This window comes from Protopterus annectens, chromosome 10.part0 (genome assembly GCF_019279795.1).
Source record: "Protopterus annectens isolate FY-2018-M chromosome 10.part0, PAN1.0, whole genome shotgun sequence".
NCBI lineage: Eukaryota > Metazoa > Chordata > Ceratodontiformes > Protopteridae > Protopterus > Protopterus annectens.
The window spans coordinates 1,663,984,727-1,664,003,616 of NC_056744.1; the positions used below are offsets into that span (position 1 = coordinate 1,663,984,727).

The 18,890-nt window shown below is 38.1% G+C and overlaps 2 protein-coding genes across 2 annotated transcripts in view; both read left to right on the plus strand.

The window, feature by feature from the left end:
• LOC122813875 (zinc finger protein 501-like) overlaps positions 1 to 18,890 on the plus strand; it is an 838,273-nt gene that overhangs the window by 285,706 nt on the left and 533,677 nt on the right. The window lies entirely within an intron of this gene.
• LOC122813874 (zinc finger protein 578-like) overlaps positions 10,949 to 18,890 on the plus strand; it is an 890,730-nt gene continuing 882,788 nt past the window's right edge. The window contains exon 1 of the mRNA XM_044086414.1: positions 10,949 to 11,058. Within this exon, the coding sequence (XP_043942349.1) occupies positions 11,020 to 11,058 (39 nt within the window). The 5' untranslated portion in view covers positions 10,949 to 11,019. The remainder of the gene's footprint in view (positions 11,059 to 18,890) is intronic.

Genomic DNA, 18,890 nt, shown 5'->3' on the forward strand with positions numbered 1-18,890 from the left:
GGATGGTAGACCTGTGTTGGCGAGTTAAGATAGGAAGATGGTGTGGGAGAGATGGTATCAAAGGCTTTAGATAGGTCCAGGAATAGTTGAGACAATGTTCCCTGAATCAAGTGGTTTAACTATGTCTAAGAATGATGATAGAGCACTGGATGTACTATGTCCTAGTCTAAACCCATGCTGAGTTTGGGAAAGGATTTGATTGTTAGGAAGGAAGTGTAGTAGTTGCCTCTGAATACATTTCAGTTGAAGTACCACCTTTATGGAGGGTAAGATAATAACTTTTTTCTAGAAGTTAGGGACTTTGGATTCATGGATAGATCTATTTATAAGAATGCTGATGGGATAGGCCACTGAGTCAGCAGCAGCTTTCAGGTACTTTGCGGCTATTCCATTGGCAGAGTTAGACCTGGGCTTCTGTTTCATGAGAGCATGAAAGTTTTTTGATGGTTGCAGTAGGGAAGGAACAGAGTTTGAATTCTGCTGGGGAATTAATTTAATCTAAGTCATTGTGGGTAGATGAGGGGAAAATAGTGCCTGGAGATGAGGGGAAAATAGTGCCTGGAGCAGGATGGATTAATGTGTTGCAGGCATAAAGAGGGGGCTGAGGATGAAAATGCTGAGTGAGGTGGGTGTTGGTTGGGGAATTATTATTTGAGAGAGGTAGGGAGAAAGTGGCCATGATGTTGGTGATTGCATCTATAAAATAGGAGTTACAGCTATTTGGTGTGAAGTTTTGTATGGGTGTGGCCATGGATTTGGTTTTGTGCCAGTGTTTAGGAGATTATTAATAGATGACCAGAATAATTTAGGGTTATTTTTGTTATTATTTTGGAGGTTATAGAAGTAGTCTTTTTGTCTTTGGAAATAAGTTTATTTCTTTTTTGACTATGGACCCATTTGTACTTTAGTAAATCAGAATTATTCTTGTGTTTGATCTATGACTTCCATGCTTTGTCTCTAGCTACCATAATTTCGTTAGTGGATTTGGATAGCCAGGGGGCATGATTAGTCATAGGTCTTTTGGTTCTGGTAGGGGCAAGACTATGTAATATTTTCAGAAAGATGTTAAAAGTAGGGTGTTGTCTAGGGGAAGAGTTTTGAGGTTGTCCCAACTGATACTTTTTAAGATGCTGTTAAATGTGTGGGGATTGAATTTAGGTAAGTTTCTGATCATTTTGATTATTATGGTTCTTTGAAATAGCTGAACAGCATGGATTATGTAGGCAGGAAGGTGGTTATGGATGGAGTTAGGGAGAGTACCAGCTGATAAGATTTTGGAGGGGTCAGAAACTAGGATCAAGTATAAGGTGGTCCATTCATTGGTTTTGTTACTGTATCAGGTAGGGGTGTTTATAAGCTGGGTACATACCTCTCAACCTCTTAAAGCAATAAATCTGGACAAAGCCATAAATGAAGGGGGGAGGGGGCAAAGGCCCAAAAATAAGGACAATTTTAAATATTGCTCTTGCAAACTCATAGAATAACAGGTTTTTCATTAGCATTGTACCTCTCAACTGTACAGATTTTCACTGTCCAGATTTTTGCCTCATATTTTTGGTTAATTTTTTCATAAAATTGTGGTTTTCTGGTAAATTAGTGGCAAATTATTAAAGATTGAAGTTAGAAAATAATGACAGACATTTGAGTTTCATACCCTTCAGAAAATTCTTGCTAATGCAAAACCTGTTATTCTGTCAATTTTCTTAGTTTGTAACAGCAATATTTAAAAATTGTCCCTATTTTTGGGCTATTGTCCCACTTTTATTTATGGTTTTGTCCAGATTTCTTGCTTTGAGGTTGAGAGGTATGAGTAGCATGAATTTTCTGAAGGGTATGAAATCTGAAATTCAAATGTCTGTCATTGTTTTCCAACTCCAGCCTTTAATAATTTGCCACTAATTTGCCATAAAACCACAATTTTATGAAAAACTGACCAAAAACATGAGACAAAAATCTGGACATTTTGCAAAAATCTGCGCAGTTGAAAGGTATGTGTCTAGTGAAACAGATTTATGAGGGATGATGCTGATTTGGGGAGAAGTATTACACCAATCAATGTTAACATCGCCGAGGATGATTGTTTTGTTTTTTATATTACAAAAGGCCCAGAATAATATTTCTTCTAGAACGGGTATGTTATTGCCTATGGTGATGTATAAGACTATAATACAGTTTTTTGCAGCTGTTGATGTCTGGGAAGGAGATTAAGATTTCGGCGTTATGAAATTGTGGGATGTGGTTTCTGAATGTTGCTATGTTAAAATTATTAGGGTGAAGGACACACCTCCACCTTATTATGTCTATCAGCCCTTGTTATTCTATAGTTTGGAGGAAGAAGTTCTGAGTCAATAATGCTGGGTTTTAAACAAGTTTCTGTGTTAGCTAAGATATCTTTTTTTATTTTGAGCTAGCCAGGTGTGTAATTCAAAGGTCTTATTATGGATGCTTTGCAGGTTTAGTGTGGGAATGTGTAGTGCTTTAGACTCTTTTGGATGTATTATATTGATAGGGTCATTTGTATTAGAGGGGCCTGGGTTAGGATGAATGTCACTGGATTAGACTAGGGTTGAGAGGATAAGGAATATGTGGTGTGAAAGATGAGATAGTTTGGAGCTAAAATAATGAAGTATTTGGTGATAGGTATCCCTTATGTAAGCTGTAGTTAGGGAGGGTATGTGGTATAGAGCAGTGGAGTGGGTTAATGTTAAACAGGCTGTGCTGATATCAGAGTAGGAATTAAATGTGGTGCATATGGAGGAGGTTATTGAGTTTAGGTTTGGAGGTTTATGGTTTGGCATTAATTGAAGGGGCTTGTAGTAGAATTAGCAAGAGTAGGGTGGATTTAATTATTAGTACTAGGTGTGGAATGGAGGGAGCCATGATGCATAATGTGTAGCAGTTTTAGATGGGGAGTGTAGAAGTAGTTTTCAGGAAGGAAGTGTTAAACAGGAAGTGGTACTGTGACTGGTTGAGGGTTAGTGGGATTGGCTAGGAGAGTATAAATGTAATGAGGGGTGTGTGGGAATGGAGGTAGGGTAGGGGAGTGGAGTAAGCCTGAGCGAGTCAAGGGTGAATGGACTGAGTAGGACGCAGACTCTAGAGCCACATAAACCAGTAAAACAATCCATCAGCAGTGCAGTACTGCTTCAGGTCAGTATTATAGCTATGAATGGAAATAGCAATTTGTACTGATCAAATATAGTCTGTTGGAGCAGTTAATCCTTGTAGGAAGAAAGTCTGACTAGTTAAACTGCTTAGTCTGAAAAAGGTTGTGGAGGGGAAGAGGCAATGCTAGATAGTACTAGGCAGAGAAAACAAACACAGCCTCCCTTGGGTATAAAAAAACTTTTAGTACATGAGGCTTCCAGCTCATGTGCATGCCACTTGGGGGGGGGGGGATAAAGCTTCCAACGCATGTGCATGTCACTTTTAAACAGTTCAGAACCAAATTGTGTGTAATAAATTATCAGAATCATGATAGCTTTACTGGTATAGTGGGAGAATGCCCTGACTATAGCCTAGGTTATTTCAAGTTGATTCAGGCAGCTGATTGGTAGGGAGGTTGATCATGCCCATCCTTGGGAAGAGGACTTTGTGCAGCAGACCATAGAGTGATATGATCCCTTGGAAGAGGGATGTTGATGTAGTCTGCAGCCTTGGGGACAGGTATGTGGCTCAACAAGCCACCTCTTGGTAATGCATTCATTGCAGGTAGGTGTGTGTTTGTGTATGTGCATTCGGGGGAGGCTTGATGGTCAGAAGACATGGGGCAAATAGAATCTAAAAAAAAAATTTTTTAACAGTGTACATATTAAACTTAGATTGCATCTATTTAATACGTTTCAACCACTAATCTATGTAGTTTGGATAACAAGGCTTTTATTTCAAAGGATCCTCTCGTATGTAATATTGATGTGGCTATCATTACGGGTACATTGTTAAAACATACAAGTTGGATACTTTTTTAAAGCCTTAATGCCTTCTTTGCTGTAGAAATAATGTAACAGAAGTTTCTAGGGGTCCTATGATTGTGATCATGGATAACATTCAAGTACTAAATGTTTATGTATTTCATACATAAACATCATCAGTTGCTGAGTTTCATATATTCTGTTAATGTTTCTAATTGAATTATAAGAGGAAATTTAAATGTACCAGGAATAAGGGGGGGGGGTAATGATTAATTTTAGTAGTTTGAAATTTATTTAGCACCATTGTAAGTGTGAATGAACTAAAATGCCTAGTAAATAAAGTATCTTGGATATTCTGTGCATTCCAGAATGTGTTATGGCAGATTAATGTAGTACATTTCTTCTCCCTTCTGTTGTCATGGCATCATTGAGACTACTTGTGTTAGCCTATGTTAGAGTTAACTCTAAAGTAAAATGACAGTTGTTAATTGCTAGTTGTGTAGCTAGTTATTTTGGAAGTAATTAGTGGATTACAGTGACAAGACTGTAACTGAGATATGGAAGTTTTTTGAATGATGCATTTTTAAATTTAAAACATGGAGATGGCTAAACAGAGAAATATGCCATCACTAGAATTGTTGACAATAAGACAAGAATATTTATTAGGCAAACTATTGGAAATAGTAATATTGGAGGTACTCCAAAACAAAATCGAAATGTAAATTGTACATGAAAAGACACTGAAACATTGCATAAGCCTGCTCATGGTACATAACTGCTAATTAAATTAAAAATATATTTTTGTATAATTAGATTATTATGAGACTAATGAAAGTTTTGAAGATGTTCTAGAAGACCGTAAAAGGACCATTGAGAACAGAGGACTTTAGGAGAAAGAGGAAGTTGAAAATGTAACGGTTATTAAGACAAAAAGTTAAAAGTTAGTGTTACAGTTTTAGTGTGATCAGTACTAATGGGGATTTAAGGCATTGGTGGTACTGGGTGGGTGTAAGAAAATTGAAGATGATATTTTATTTTTATTAGATATTTTATTTTTAAACCATATACAAAACGATCAGTTTCAGAGATTATGGAGAAGTGAGTTGCTTTGAATTTGATGAGTTTTATGAAGTAACAGTGAAGCTAATAAAAAACCGACATAAAATAAGTGGATGTGATAATAGGGAAAGTGAGGGGAAGATAAATAATGGACTTAAGGCTTTGGCAAATGCTTGTAATGTCAATTGTTTTAACCGAGAGATTGGAATGATTAAGGAAATACTAGTATGGAGTAGTAAGCAGTGATGAAGTAATACTCTGAGATTTTAACTGTAGCTTGAAAAAGAAAGCTAATAAAGGTTTAGATGATGTTAAATGTAAGGAATTGTTAAAATGTGACTAATTGCACGTAAGGAAGGACAGATGGGGAACAAGTTTAAAGCAGAAACGACTATTTCTTGCTTTCAGAAGGTTTGGAAGCAGATGGGGTGAAATAAAAATAGCTGTATATTCTAATAGTCTGACATTTGAGGCCACTTCTGGGGAAAGGAGAATTAACAGAAAGAGAACAATTGTAGGATGAACATATTAATATGGTGTCCTTTTATGACACCTGCATGAAAGCATGGAGAATATTTAAGAAATATGGGAAAGTGTGTGTATGGAAGTAGAAAAAGAATAACTTGAGAGAAAATAAGGAAGATATTGGCAGAAGAGTTTGACCAGTTTATAGAAGAGAGGCATTTAGTCTGTTTTAATGAAAAGGAAACTGTGAACTCTGTAAAGAAAAAATAACCGACTTAATAAATCATCAAATGTTTTTTGTAAAAAAATATTTAGACAAAAATTCCTTTTTCTGAAAAGGAAATGGTGGTTACACTTTTTTCATACAGAAAGTTAAATATGATGAGTGTAAAGTAAAAGAACTGGAAAATATAGCATAGGGGAAGAAATGTGTAGAAAATAACAAATCTTGCATTATAAATATGCGAGAAAGATGTATGCTGAAAAATGAGAAAAATATAAAAATGCAGTATGGCGTTAAACTTGAATTGGTAAAAAGACTAGAGCTGCAAAAAGAAACAGTATCATACATGGAAAAATATTGAATAAGCAAGAGAGTGGAGTTCACCAGAAATAGATAGTATTGGGTATTCCCATGGATGATGCAGTGGTACAGCAGTTTAGTTGTCACCTGACAGTGAGAGGTTGTCTGGTTCAATTCTCGGCTGGGGTGCCTTTTGTGTGTAGTCTACATGTCCTCCCTGTGTTCATGTGGATTTCCTCTAGGTACTCTGGTTTCCTCCCATGTTGAAAAGACATGTGTCTACAGTGTTCCAAGTTGGGACTTTCCTGGTAAAGTAATAAATAAATAATAAAAGGATGGGAAAGGAAGAGAAGGAAAGGAGGAGAAGGAATGTGTTGTGCAGGTTGTGAAAGGAGGAGAAGGAATGTGTTGTGCAGGTTGTGAATGAAAGATTTAGTTATGGAATAAATGAGGAAGCCGTTTGACTTGGAGTAACACCTTTTGTGTGGAAGAAATAAAAGCAGATAAAATGTGGATTTTATGTTATATAAATACTAATGTGAATATTGCAAAAGAGCTCTGTTTATTTAATTAGTATAATGGGGGTGGCATTTATGGTATAGGTAAAAATGCAAAGGGAATGTTGATTACAGTAAAATAATGTGCAATGTTATAAGGGAACAAATGGCAAAACTGATATATTGCATTGATTGTGTCTGTCATGACCAAGCACGGGTTGTGCATGGATGGATGGATAGAGAAGATTATGACAGGGTTTAAGACTATTTATGAAAGGGTGTGGATAAAAGCTTGAATTTATGAATAGTTAAACAAGAATTGGATAAAAAAGTCTGACAAAGATGACCTATGAGTGATGTAGTCTTTATTTTGATAAATAATACAGCATTTTATATTTGTACTAAAAACTATAAACAACTAGATGAATTATCATGGAAGAGGTTCATCCTCCACTAGATGAAAATTATATTGATTTAGTTTTAATTATTGAAGGAAAAGAATGGGTTAAGTAGATCCTTTTAGGAAGTGCAAGTTTAAAATTAAGTAAAAAAAAAGAATGAAGAGTGAAGTTGAAATTGGAGGTACATATTTTTACGTAAACAGAAACATTTAGTAGTAGGAGTAATGTATGTAAAGAAAAAAGTGGTGAATAGATACAGCAGAGAGTCGATTATCTGAAACCAGTTATCCAAACCAACCTTCCAGAGTTTTCGGGTAAGAAAAATCATAACATCTGAATATGTAAGCATTATGCATATTCCCTTGAGCATGTTTTTTAAGCTTGCAGCCAGCTTGTATGTGAAAATATTCTTTATTGTCCACTGGAATCACACTTGAATGGTTGAAAAGTGTATTCCTGCATGCAGAGAAAACAAGATTTTAGAAGTTTTATCCGATTCAGTTATATGTTCGATTATCCAAACTAGCTTAGGTCCCAATTAGTTTGGATAATCGACTCTCTACTGTAATTCAAGGAACCTTTAATAGAATTAAAATAGGAAGCATTTGAGGAAAAACTGTATATACTGGAAGTCCAAGAATATGTTACTTTCAGAAACTCTTAAAAGTGAGGTTCGTAATGGCAAAAAAACAGAAGTTTGTGGTTGTTAAATTCAGTGGTTCATTTGACATTGTTACATTTATTATGGGTCTTGAATAAAATAATGTTGGCTAAAGATGTATTGATAAGTAAATTCCTGTTAGGAATTCTTACTGTTAGGAATTGTGAAGAGTATTGATGTAATATAAAACACAATGAGAGTAGAAAGTTAGATGAGAAATGATTATTCATAATATAACAAAGAATATGTTGTGGAAGTTAGATACAGAAAATAAACCCAAGAACTGAAATGAATGGTTCTAAAGGTGTTATGGATGGGTTTTATTGGACAGTGATGTATTAGAACATGGAAGAAAAGCTGTAAGTGAGAGGCATCAAAAATTTAAACAAACCTAGTAATGTTGTGATTTTTGTAGAGGTTAGTAATGAATAGATTTAGTTTTAAGCACAGATTTCTGATTGAGAAGAGATGTGTGGTTTTGTCAGCTCCGCACTCTTTGAGAAGAAGGGATAGAGTACATTTATTCTGGGTGCTTGTTCCTGCAGTGGAATGTCTGATGAAGATCAGCGATTATCTGGGAGTGCTGGTTTTGAGGGAGGCAGAGCAGTTTTGGGGGTTACACCACCTGTAAAAGTAAGTGAGATGCTGTAATTGACACATCCAGTGCACAACAAGTCCTGCCATTTTTATGGGATATTTGCACTGGGATTAGGGAGTCAAAAATGTAAAAATTTCAAACCATCCCTAACTCCTGCCTTAAATGATGTTCAGTGTCCCCTTATCTTTGCCATGATGATGGGGCTTGGATGGAACAATTTTCTGAGAAACGAATGATCAGCAGGTAGCAAGGACAAAAAAAAAGAGCAAAAAAAACACATGCTAAATAAAAGATCTGAAGACAAAATAGTACGTTTTGTGATGTAGAAGAAAATATTAAATGTGTTTTCAAGATGTAGAAGAAAATATTAAATGTGTTTTTAAAATGTTAAATCGTTGAAGATTTTTAGGAAAAGGTAATGAATGTGTTTAAGAATGAACATTTACATAGGATAAATACGGACTCAGTATTGTCTAAATTGCATAATGCAGAGAAAAATTAAGAAAACACTTTGCATGTTTATGGTATATATTGAAAGAATGTAATAAACTGAATAGTAAGGAATTTGTGAGTAAGATTTTGATAGCAAAAACAGTGGGGGTCTATATTAGAAACTCAAAGTTACTGAACTTCGAATACCCTATGGTTCGAATACGTAATAAAAAAATGAAAGAAAACAAAAGTAAGTGTTGTAAGTGGGGGGGGGGCAAGCCCCCCTGCACCCCCACACACTCACTACTTATTTATACCAACTCCCAGATCGCACTTCAGTGCACTACAGTGCGGAAACAGAAAATGTCCATTTTCTACACTGTAGCACGATATCGGAGTTGGTATATTTAAGTAGCAGGGGTGTGGGGGGTGCAGCCCCCCATGTGGGTGGTGCAGGGGGGGCTTGCCCCCCCTGCTTACAACACTTAGTTTGCATTTCTTTCATTTTTTTATTTTTTTATTACTTATTCGAAGTTACTGAACTTCGATCATATGGTGTCGACCATTTGGTATTCGAAGTTCAGTAACTTCAAGTTTCTAATATAGACGCGGGCAGTGGAGGTCAAGATAGAGAAGTTACGATTATAAGTAATGTATATGATATTAGAAATGTGTAAAACATGTTAAATGTGTACATTTCTAAATAAAAAACTTTTATAGCTTTCAGTTAATGTGGCAGGCTTCTGACATCCTCCTAGATTCCCATCAACCCATACAGATGGGACCTTGATTTAATATTTACTCTAAAGGATGACCCTTCAGAAGTACAGGAGCCACCCAAACTGCAATGCAGGGTCAGTATTAGAACATGAATCCATATATGTGGTGTGTAGAAAGTACTGACAACCTTCTGATCTATCAGAAAAACAGTATATCCATATTTTAAATTTGTTTCTAAGTTATGCAAATCTCATTCTGGGCTGCAGTATCAAATGTTTCCTAATTTTGTGGGATTTTTGAATGCAGGTTGTGTAATCTGGTTGTTTTAAGCACCTTTCCTTCTAGTCATTGCACAGAGTTTATTATTATCCTTGTTGTAGTCTCTTGTGTATTTTATTCATATTTTGTATTTAGAGTGGAACTACCAGAATGTATTCCATAACAGGTAGTTGTCTCCTCAGCCAGTTTCCGTGGTTTACAAGACTGCTTTCCAACATTGCTTTTAGCTGGTTTGTTTCTTTGCCTACTTAATCTTTTCATGCAGTTTCTTTTAGTGATCACTGGAAATTATTTTAACCAGTAATCAGTCAGTGTTGTCTGTTTTAGGACATTCTTTCAGATTTACTTGTGTTTGTTTTATCCCTCAGAATTATATTGCTTTACCTCATAACTAGAACTGGACTAGAAAAGTATGCAATGGGGAACATGGCAGAAATGCATTAATAGGGTTGGTAAAGTACAAAACCCCCCATCATTTAGGGGAAATATGCACCCAAGGAAGATGCTGAGTTTTGGGGTTAGGGTAGTCTATAACACACACAAATAAAATTTTCAAGCATTTATTGTAAATAAAATAAATTGAAATGGCTTTCCTTGTCTTGGAAAAGCTTGTTTAAGATAGGGGAGTTTTAGGGGTGCAGGAGGAAGTTGGATATTTTATTTATTTACTTTCATTTAACATTTCTTGACAGGGAAAGTCCGACTAGGACAGAGCCTTTTTTCAGAAGAGGCCCAGGGAGAGACACTCCAAATGCATGTCTTTGGAATGTGGGAGGAAAGCAGAGTACTCAGAAAAATCCACGCAGAAGCAGACTCTACACAGAAGGCCCCCCAGCTGCGAATTGAACCAGAGAACCTCTTGCTGTGAGTTGACAACATTAAGCACTGCACCACTGTGCCACCCAATATTTTCATAGAACTTTTGGCTTAACCCACTAGGTAGGGAAGTGGGCCACCTGGTGTATCTCTGTGTGATGTTGGACTACCTACAGCCTAATCTCCTTTCTGAATAGGACAGCTGTTAATAATTAAACTGTGTTTGCAGTTGTTTTCCAGTGCTTTGCTGCATTTTATCTTAGTTGCCTGATAGAGACCACTCCCTTTCTAAGATGTTATGACTTCACTCTCATTTAAAGATACAATTAAAGGTTCTACTAATTGAATCCTTAATGCTCATAAAGTGAATTATAGTTTTGCTTACCTAGCACTGCACTAATGGGTCTTAAAAGTTCATGGCAGTGTCTGTATGCCTGTCCTGGCAGTTTACAGGCATTGGTGATGGGTATAGTAGCCATCTTCGTGTTTTACACTGTCCTTGTAATGGAAGGCCATCAAAGTACATTTGCAGCTCATGGTCTTGTTGTTCATGTGGTTTAATTATGTTTTTGATTTTATTATTTTTTGTTCAATCCACAGGATAAGATAAAAACAACTTTAACATCTCTAGAATCCAAAGTGAAAGAATTTAAATACATGCAAAACCATCATGAGAAGGGAACCGTAGCTGTAAAAGTAAGTGAAGTGAATGTTTTATTCCAAATGTCTTAAAACAAATAATTTGTAAGAAATGCATACAGCATCTGTTATACGTTTTTGTTATTTCTCCTATTTTAAAGCTGACTTTATTGTATGTTATTTACTGGTTATTGGTGATAAGAGCTTGAGAGAAACCTGTTAGAATCTTTGTATTTTTTGTTGAGGTCTGACTAGTGATGAAGAAATGTGGAAATGTTCTTAAGCTAAAATTCAGGAAAGTATAACATTATGTCTGGCAGCATCTTGTAAACAGTGCTTAAAGGTTGTTTTGTAATATTTTGCTCGTGTATCTGAAATTGATTTGTGCAGGCATTTGTTAACATAATTATCTGCACAACCATTCAAGCTGTTGTCTTACGATAGTACATGATGATAAAGAGTTGGTAATAAATGTTTTACTCACTCTCCTAAAGTGCTGTCCTCTCACTTTACAATGGTTATTTTAATCATAAACGCCTTACTTTTGAAAATGATCCCATTATTTAATTTACAGTCCATTTTAGTCCAGTCTTTGTGCGCTTGTAAATCCACAGCATTGTTTATTCAAGTACTGTACTGAAACTAGTGAATGGAGCAGTGCATTTGCAGTCCACAGTACGTATCCTATGATACTGTAAGTGTGGCAGAACTGAGTTAACATGCAGGTGTTGAATGCACAGGACATTGAAAGTGTAATACAAGAAAAAAAATATGTTTTAAATGTATGTACTATATCTCTAGATGTGAAGTAGCACCTATTCATACCTTTTACCTCATTATTCTCCCATCACTCACGCCATCCTTCTGTCAATTTGTCTCCCAGGACTCTGTTTCTAAATATGCCATGACCTTGTGTCTGACTTCATATTGCATTTCCTGTTTGTATTATACTAACTTATCAGCTCTGAGCCCTTTCTTATTTGCAGTGGTGATGGACAGGTTGACAGATGAGATCAGACAGGAGTCCCCGTGGAATATGATGTTTGCAGATGATATTGCGATATGTAGTGAGAGTAGGGAACAGGTTGAGGAGACCCTGGAGAGGTGGAAATATGCTCTAGAGAGGGGAGGAATGAAGGTCAGCAGGACTAAGACAGAATATATGTGTGTGAATGAGAGGGAGGATAGAGGAATGGTGAGGATGCAGGGAATACAGTTGGCGAAGGTGGATGAGTTTAAATATTTAGGATCAACCGTTCAGAGTAATGGCGAGAGTGGAAGAGAGGTGAAGAAGAGAGTACAGGCAGGGTGGAGAAGAGTGTCAGGAGTGATTTGTGACAGACGAGTACCAGTAAGTGAAAGGAGAGGTCTACAGGAGGGTAGTGAAACAAGCTATGTTATATGGGTTGGAGACAGTGGCATTGACAAAAAGGCAGGTGTCTGAGCTGGATGTGGCATAGTTAAAGATGTTAAGATATGCACTGGGTGTGACGAGGGTAGACAGGGTTAGTAATAAGTGTATTAGAGGGTCAGCCCAGGTTGGACGGTTTGGAGACAAAGCTAGAGAGGCGAGATTGCATTGGTTTGGACATGTGCTGAGGAGAGATGCTGGGTATATTGGGAAAAGGATGCTAAAGATGGAGCTGCCAGGTAAGATGAAAAGAGGAAGGCCTAAGATAAGGTTTATGGATGTGGTGAGAGAGGACATGCAGGTGGTTGGTGTGACAGAGCAAGATGCAGAGGACAGGAAGAAATGGAAACAGATGATCTGCTGTGGCAACCGCTAATGGGAGCAGCCGAAAGAAAAAGAAGAAAAGAAGATTATACTAACTTAGCTTTAGCCAGTTTACAGAGAAATTAAACTCTCTGAATAGTAAATCATTGTCATATATGTTGTATATATTCTGAACCAATGTTTTCATATTATGTCTAATTTGGTATAATTATTTAAACAGCAGATGTTTTTGTATTTTTTTTTTGAAGATTGTAAAATTATTCTTAAAATGTTTTGTAGTATTTTGGAGCTTTTCTCCCTGGGCCTCTGGAGGCTCCTACATAGTTGGACTTTTCCAGTAATCAAACGTAAATAAATAAATAAATATTTGAAATTGTTTAAAAGGGGATTGATATATTAAAATTCATGTTAAATAGATTTTGCAAATTGTTTAAAAGGGGACTGATATATTAAAATGCATGTTAAATAGATTTTGCAAATTGTTTAAAAGGGGACTGATATATTAAAATGCATGTTAAATAGATTTTGCAATTCAGTGGCAAAGAAAATTATGTTTTTGGTAGTTGTACTGATACATGTTTCAACGTAGTTACAAAACTCATTTGTAGGATTTGTCAAGTTTTATCTTCCAAATGAAGTTCACTGCACATTAGTGAGTGTAAAGACCTGCCATTATGTAATGCAAATCTGTTAACAACTCTGTAGGTCTGCACAAGTCATTTTATACCACAGATATGTGTATTGCAAATCCACAGGCCCACACAAGTCATTCTGCTTCATACATACATTTTCTTTCCTCACAGAGCTTCATAGGCTGGGCATCATTATAGTATATTCCTTTTCTGTAGACCCACGTGAGCCATTTTGCATTACAGATCTGTTTACCAACCCACAAGAACACAAAATACATTTTTTCATTATGGATTTCCCTCATAGAGGATACCCATAAACCTACGCAAAGTATTTTGCATCACAGATATAAATTGTCAGTCACTGCAAATGTACGCACGCGCGTCTGTGTGTGTAAAGCATATGCATATGGATTCCTACTATTTGATTGAAAATTCAAAATATCGAAACCCAAATTATTGAAAACCTATTTAATGTATGGGGCAAGCCCCTCTGTAAACCTGGTTACTGTTATATACAATATCAACTCAGCAATCGCACAATGGGGGGGGGGGGGCATAATGTTCATTCTGACTGCTGCAGTAGCCTATGGTTTGGATCCTGCCAAAGATACAACTGGTCAGCTTCGAAAAGCTTTCATCCCTTCCCACACTGTCACTAGGCTGGTCCCATTTTGCAATATTACTACGTAAACAACCAGAGTGGTTAAAATCTTCAGAATATTCTTACCACCTCAAAGAATAAAATCAGAGAGGCTTCACAGTAAACACCAATTGACTACAGGCTTCATTTCTGGCAGGTAAGTCCTCAGAGGAGAAAGCTTCCACACAGAAAATATTTTGATGTATTTTCTATTTTTTGAAGAATGCTGGCAATTTTATTAATATCATAAGTTTCTTGTGAGGAACTGCATTTTTTTAGAACAGGGCTTCTTATTGAATACTGGGACTGTTTTGTGAGACAAATGTACTGCATTTTAAGTAAGCTTAGAAATTGTTTTTATGTACTTGCGTGTTTTGGTTCTTATGTACGCTTCATGACTACTTGCCTTCATTAGTTTACTGCTTGAGCCATTTTGCTTGAAGGTGCTATATTTAAGCACTTAAAATGTATTTCAGGAATAGAAATGCATTTTATGTTTGGTGCTCGAGTACAATTTGGGACATTTTTTTACTTAATTTGGTTTCTCTCCACCATAATGTGGTATGTAAAGTAGGAGGACACCAGCCCATACCCCTGTGCTGGCTGGCAGTGATGCATTGAGAGTTAGCTTCTGGCATACTACAAGAGCAGATCATAGGGGTAGACAAGCTAAGCAGATCCTGGGCAGATCCTCATGAGTGGCAACTCAATGCATAGGCCTTCCAGGAGTTTCCCAGGTGTGGGGAGTACACCAAGTAGATCTGTTCCGCTAATAACAGAACAGACTAAACACAGACCCCTGCAAGAAAAACATATGCTCTTTCATTCTCATGGTTGGGAGTGTTCCTGTATGCATTTCCCCTCTTTCCAATTATCTCCAGGTTATTTCTGAAGATTGGGAAGGACTCTCCACGAATTAGTGTAGTGGCTCCCATTTGACCTAGGCAAAATTAGCTCTCTATTAAGGAATTGGCAATGGGCAATTACCAAAAAGCTTCCTCACAATCTGGATATATTCTCACAGAACAAGTAGAGTATGATACACCCCGATGTCAAACCACTGCAACTGACTGCCTATGTGATTCAGTTTGGATGCCTTCCACTTTCAAGATGATGTGCAAGAGGTACTGAAGGAGACAAGAAAGCCTGTCTCCCTATTGAAATATTGGCACTTGAAATGTCAGGTGATGACAAGCTGAAAAAATAAAGTGCGAAAACACAGGGGAACAGTGAATCTCAAAACTCTCTTCTCCTTAGAACCTCTTTTTGTCCACCCCCCACATGGGGGCAACCCCCAACATCCCCAAGATACATATATACCAACTAAGAGATCGACGTACTTCTGGGAAAAGGGAATATTCCAAGAAATGGCATCACAGACAACAATTCCATTCTTTTGGCCATTCAGTCTCAGTGTTTCAGGACTCACTCTAATGGGTCCCAACATTTCAAACTGTTACCAAAAAGGCTGTTACTTGAAAGTCATATATTGGCCCATGGAATAGATTTAGAGTTGGTGCCACCCAATACCCAGAGATCCAGTAAGATCTTGGACCACTGATGCTTAAATATTTTTGTGAGTAATTATCTTGAGCCTCTATAAAGGTATGTCTTGTAGCCATTTCTGCATGTCTGTCCATGGATCCCCTCGTCTCCTGTCTGTCTATCGTTAAACAGTTTCAAAGAGGAGTTATACACTTGAGATAAAATTGAAGACAGGTTCCTCCTTGGGATCACAGCTTTGTGTTAGAAAAGCTGACTGTTACCATGTGATCCAGCTTGTCAGGCATATTTAAGGTTCATTACCCAGAAAACTGCTGCTATTACTCTGACAGCCACAATAAGAGTACCTGAGATGCAAGCTCTCGCAGTGGGAGAATCCTATCTGACATTCTGTAGAAAGAGGGTCACTCTGCACACAAATCCCTCTCTTATGCCCAAGGTGGTTTCAGAGATCACGTTGAATCAAACCATCATTTTCCCTGTTTTCTATCTGGAACCAGAAAACAAGGATGAAAACATTCTGTAAACTCTGGATGTACAAAGCCAGCTTGGGTACTATCTTGAGTCCTTTTAGAAAAGCTAACCAGCTCTTTGCTTCCTGCTCTGGGAATAAGAAAGGTCACCCGTGTTTAAACAGACTGTAGATGGTTGTCCTCTGCTATTATTTATTCTCACCATTTGTTCCAGGCAATATTCATAGGATCATAGGAAGTTACGAAGCTATTGGCCCTGAGGCCCTTACAAGCCTAGCCAAGAATTTAGCCCATGTTCTAATATGTCAGCACCTTATGCCCCTGTCCAGCAGGGGCACAGGTGGAATCCCAGGGGTGTATTTTGTGTTCCCCAGCCAGTTATCCAGGTTGCACTTGAAAGGGTTAATGAGGTACTCTGCTTGATGTGGAGAGGGCATTTATTCCATTGAAGGGGAAGTCTCTGGGATACAAATCTGTCCCGCCAGCAAGTCCTGTTGATGTCGCAGACGAGGTTGAGGTCACACGTTTGGGTTACTTGAGTGGAGCTTGACTTGCGGATATGCAGCAGTCCCATCAAGGCGGGTCTGAGAATGCTTTGTATGCCAAACAGAGGTAAGCTCTGAGGAGTCTATAGGAGACTGAGTAGAGAGACTGGGCTTTTAGCCTATATGTGTAGGGTAGATGTTTGGGGCCCTGGATTCTCCTGGTGAGGAACCTATGTGGTGTCTCCAGCTACTGCATGTGCTTTGTGAGGTACATACTGAAAGGGACATTGTACTCAATAATGGGTCTTGTAAGGGAAGAATGCAGGGATGTTATGACCTCCTTGTACCTGGATGAGACCACCATACTAATAAGGTGGGCCACGTAGAAAGCTTTCCATACAATGGAGGTGGTATGGTGGTCAAACGTCAGTTTGCTATAAACCTGAGAGCCCAAGTTCCTCACAACTGATTGTGTGCTTAAGATCTTGTTATTAATGTGGTGATTTGTGGAATATCCCTCTTCCCAAAGGGGACAGTGATGCATTTTTTGGCATTCAGTTTGAGGCCATATTTCTGGTACCAGTCATTTGTTTTGGTGAGACCCTCTTGGAGGATGTCCACATCACTAGGGGAATTGATGACAGCACGCAGCTTGCAGTCATCTGCAAACTTCATCTGCCATAGCCCACTGGTTTTGGCTTGCACCTCAGAAAAGTATATCGCAGCCAACAGAGGCCCCAAGACTGATCCCTGGGGTACACTGCTCATTATGGGTCTACTGCTTGAGGTGGCTTCCCCTATTTTGATTAGGTGGGATTAATGGGCCAGTTTGCTACCCATTTGGTAACATATACAGATTGATGCCTAGTTATGAGAGTTTATCTATTATACCCGAGTTGGGAATAGTATCAAAGGCATTGTCTAGGTCAAGGTAGGCGGTGTACACTGTCTTCCCCTCATCAATGGCTTTAATGACTGTCTCAAAGAAGTCAACCATATTTGAGGCATGGCCTCCCCTTGATAAAACCAAACTGTATGAGATTGAGTATTTGGAGGTTGCCAGTGTCCTTGTTAATGAGGCTCATGATAATCTGTTCCATGGCCTTGCAGATCAGGCTAGTTAGGCTGCTGAGTTTATAATTTCCTGGATTGGTGGACGTTCCACCTTAGTGCAAAGGGATGACAGTGGCTGGCCTCCACTCATCTGAGATGAAGCTGGTACTCAGGCTTTGGTTGAATAGGGTGCCTAATGGTGCTACAAGTTTCTTTCTGAGTATATGTAGGATGCAGCCTGGGAAGTTATTGGGGCCCATGGAGGTTGTATTTTTTGCCTTTGAGAGGGCAGCGATGATTTGCTCCCTAGACATAAGGGAATGGGGATAGGTGCTGGGGATGCTCTGCTTTACTGATGGAGGGCCAGAGGGGTGAAGTTTTCACCAAATCTGTCTGCCAGCAGGTTGGCTATATGTACAGCATTTGTGTATGTGGTGTCCTTGACTTCCATTTCTGAGCAGATCTGAGTGCTTCCTTTAAGATTGTGAATATATGTGAAGAAGACCATATGATTGTCTTTAGCAGATGTTTGGACTCGAAGTTTGCTTAGGAGGATTTCACTAGTGCTGTTATTTGCTTATTCATGATAAGGAGAGATTGCTTCCAATTGAGCATCTGATTCTTCTTGGTCCTGGACAGCAATTTTTTCCTTTTTATTATAGAGTTTATTTATTGCAGATGTCCAAAAGATAGGTTTTACTCTTCTTTGCAGAGGATGATTTGTCCTGTCTGGTATTCCTGATTCCATGCAGCTATATAAATGCTTGTATAGTACTTTGGTATAGTTATGGACATATGTGCCAGTTCCTATGGAGGGGGAGGGGGCTGTGAACCTGTTTATACCTTCCCTTAGGAGGTTGTAATCTGCATTGAACAAGTTTTTTGACCCAGCTGGGGGGGGGGGGGTTGGGAGAGATAGTGACTTTGAAAGTGACATATTTGTGGTCAGAACTTTCCAAGGCAGATGAACCTGTAGGGATGCTGCAGTGGTTACTCATGTTGGCTAATAACAAGTCCAAGATATTATCACCTCTTGTGTGGGTGTCGATCTGCTGGTCCAAGGCATTTGCATTGACAAAATCAAAGAATCTTTGGGCATTTGTGTTTGGAAGAAGTACTCATGTCAAATCTATGGTTGGATAGTTAGTCACCCAGGATCAGGGTAAAGGCTTGAATCTTGATTAGATTTGAAGAGGTCCAAATTGGTGGAATTGGCATCTTGAGTCAAAGCTGGGGGCCTGTAGCTAGCTATGATTTGAATAGGGGTCTTGTCAATGGTTAACTGCACCTGGAGTGTCTCCTGTGTGTCATACTGTTTTACCAGCCTGGAGGTGTGTATGTCTTTTATATATATTGCAACTCCACCTC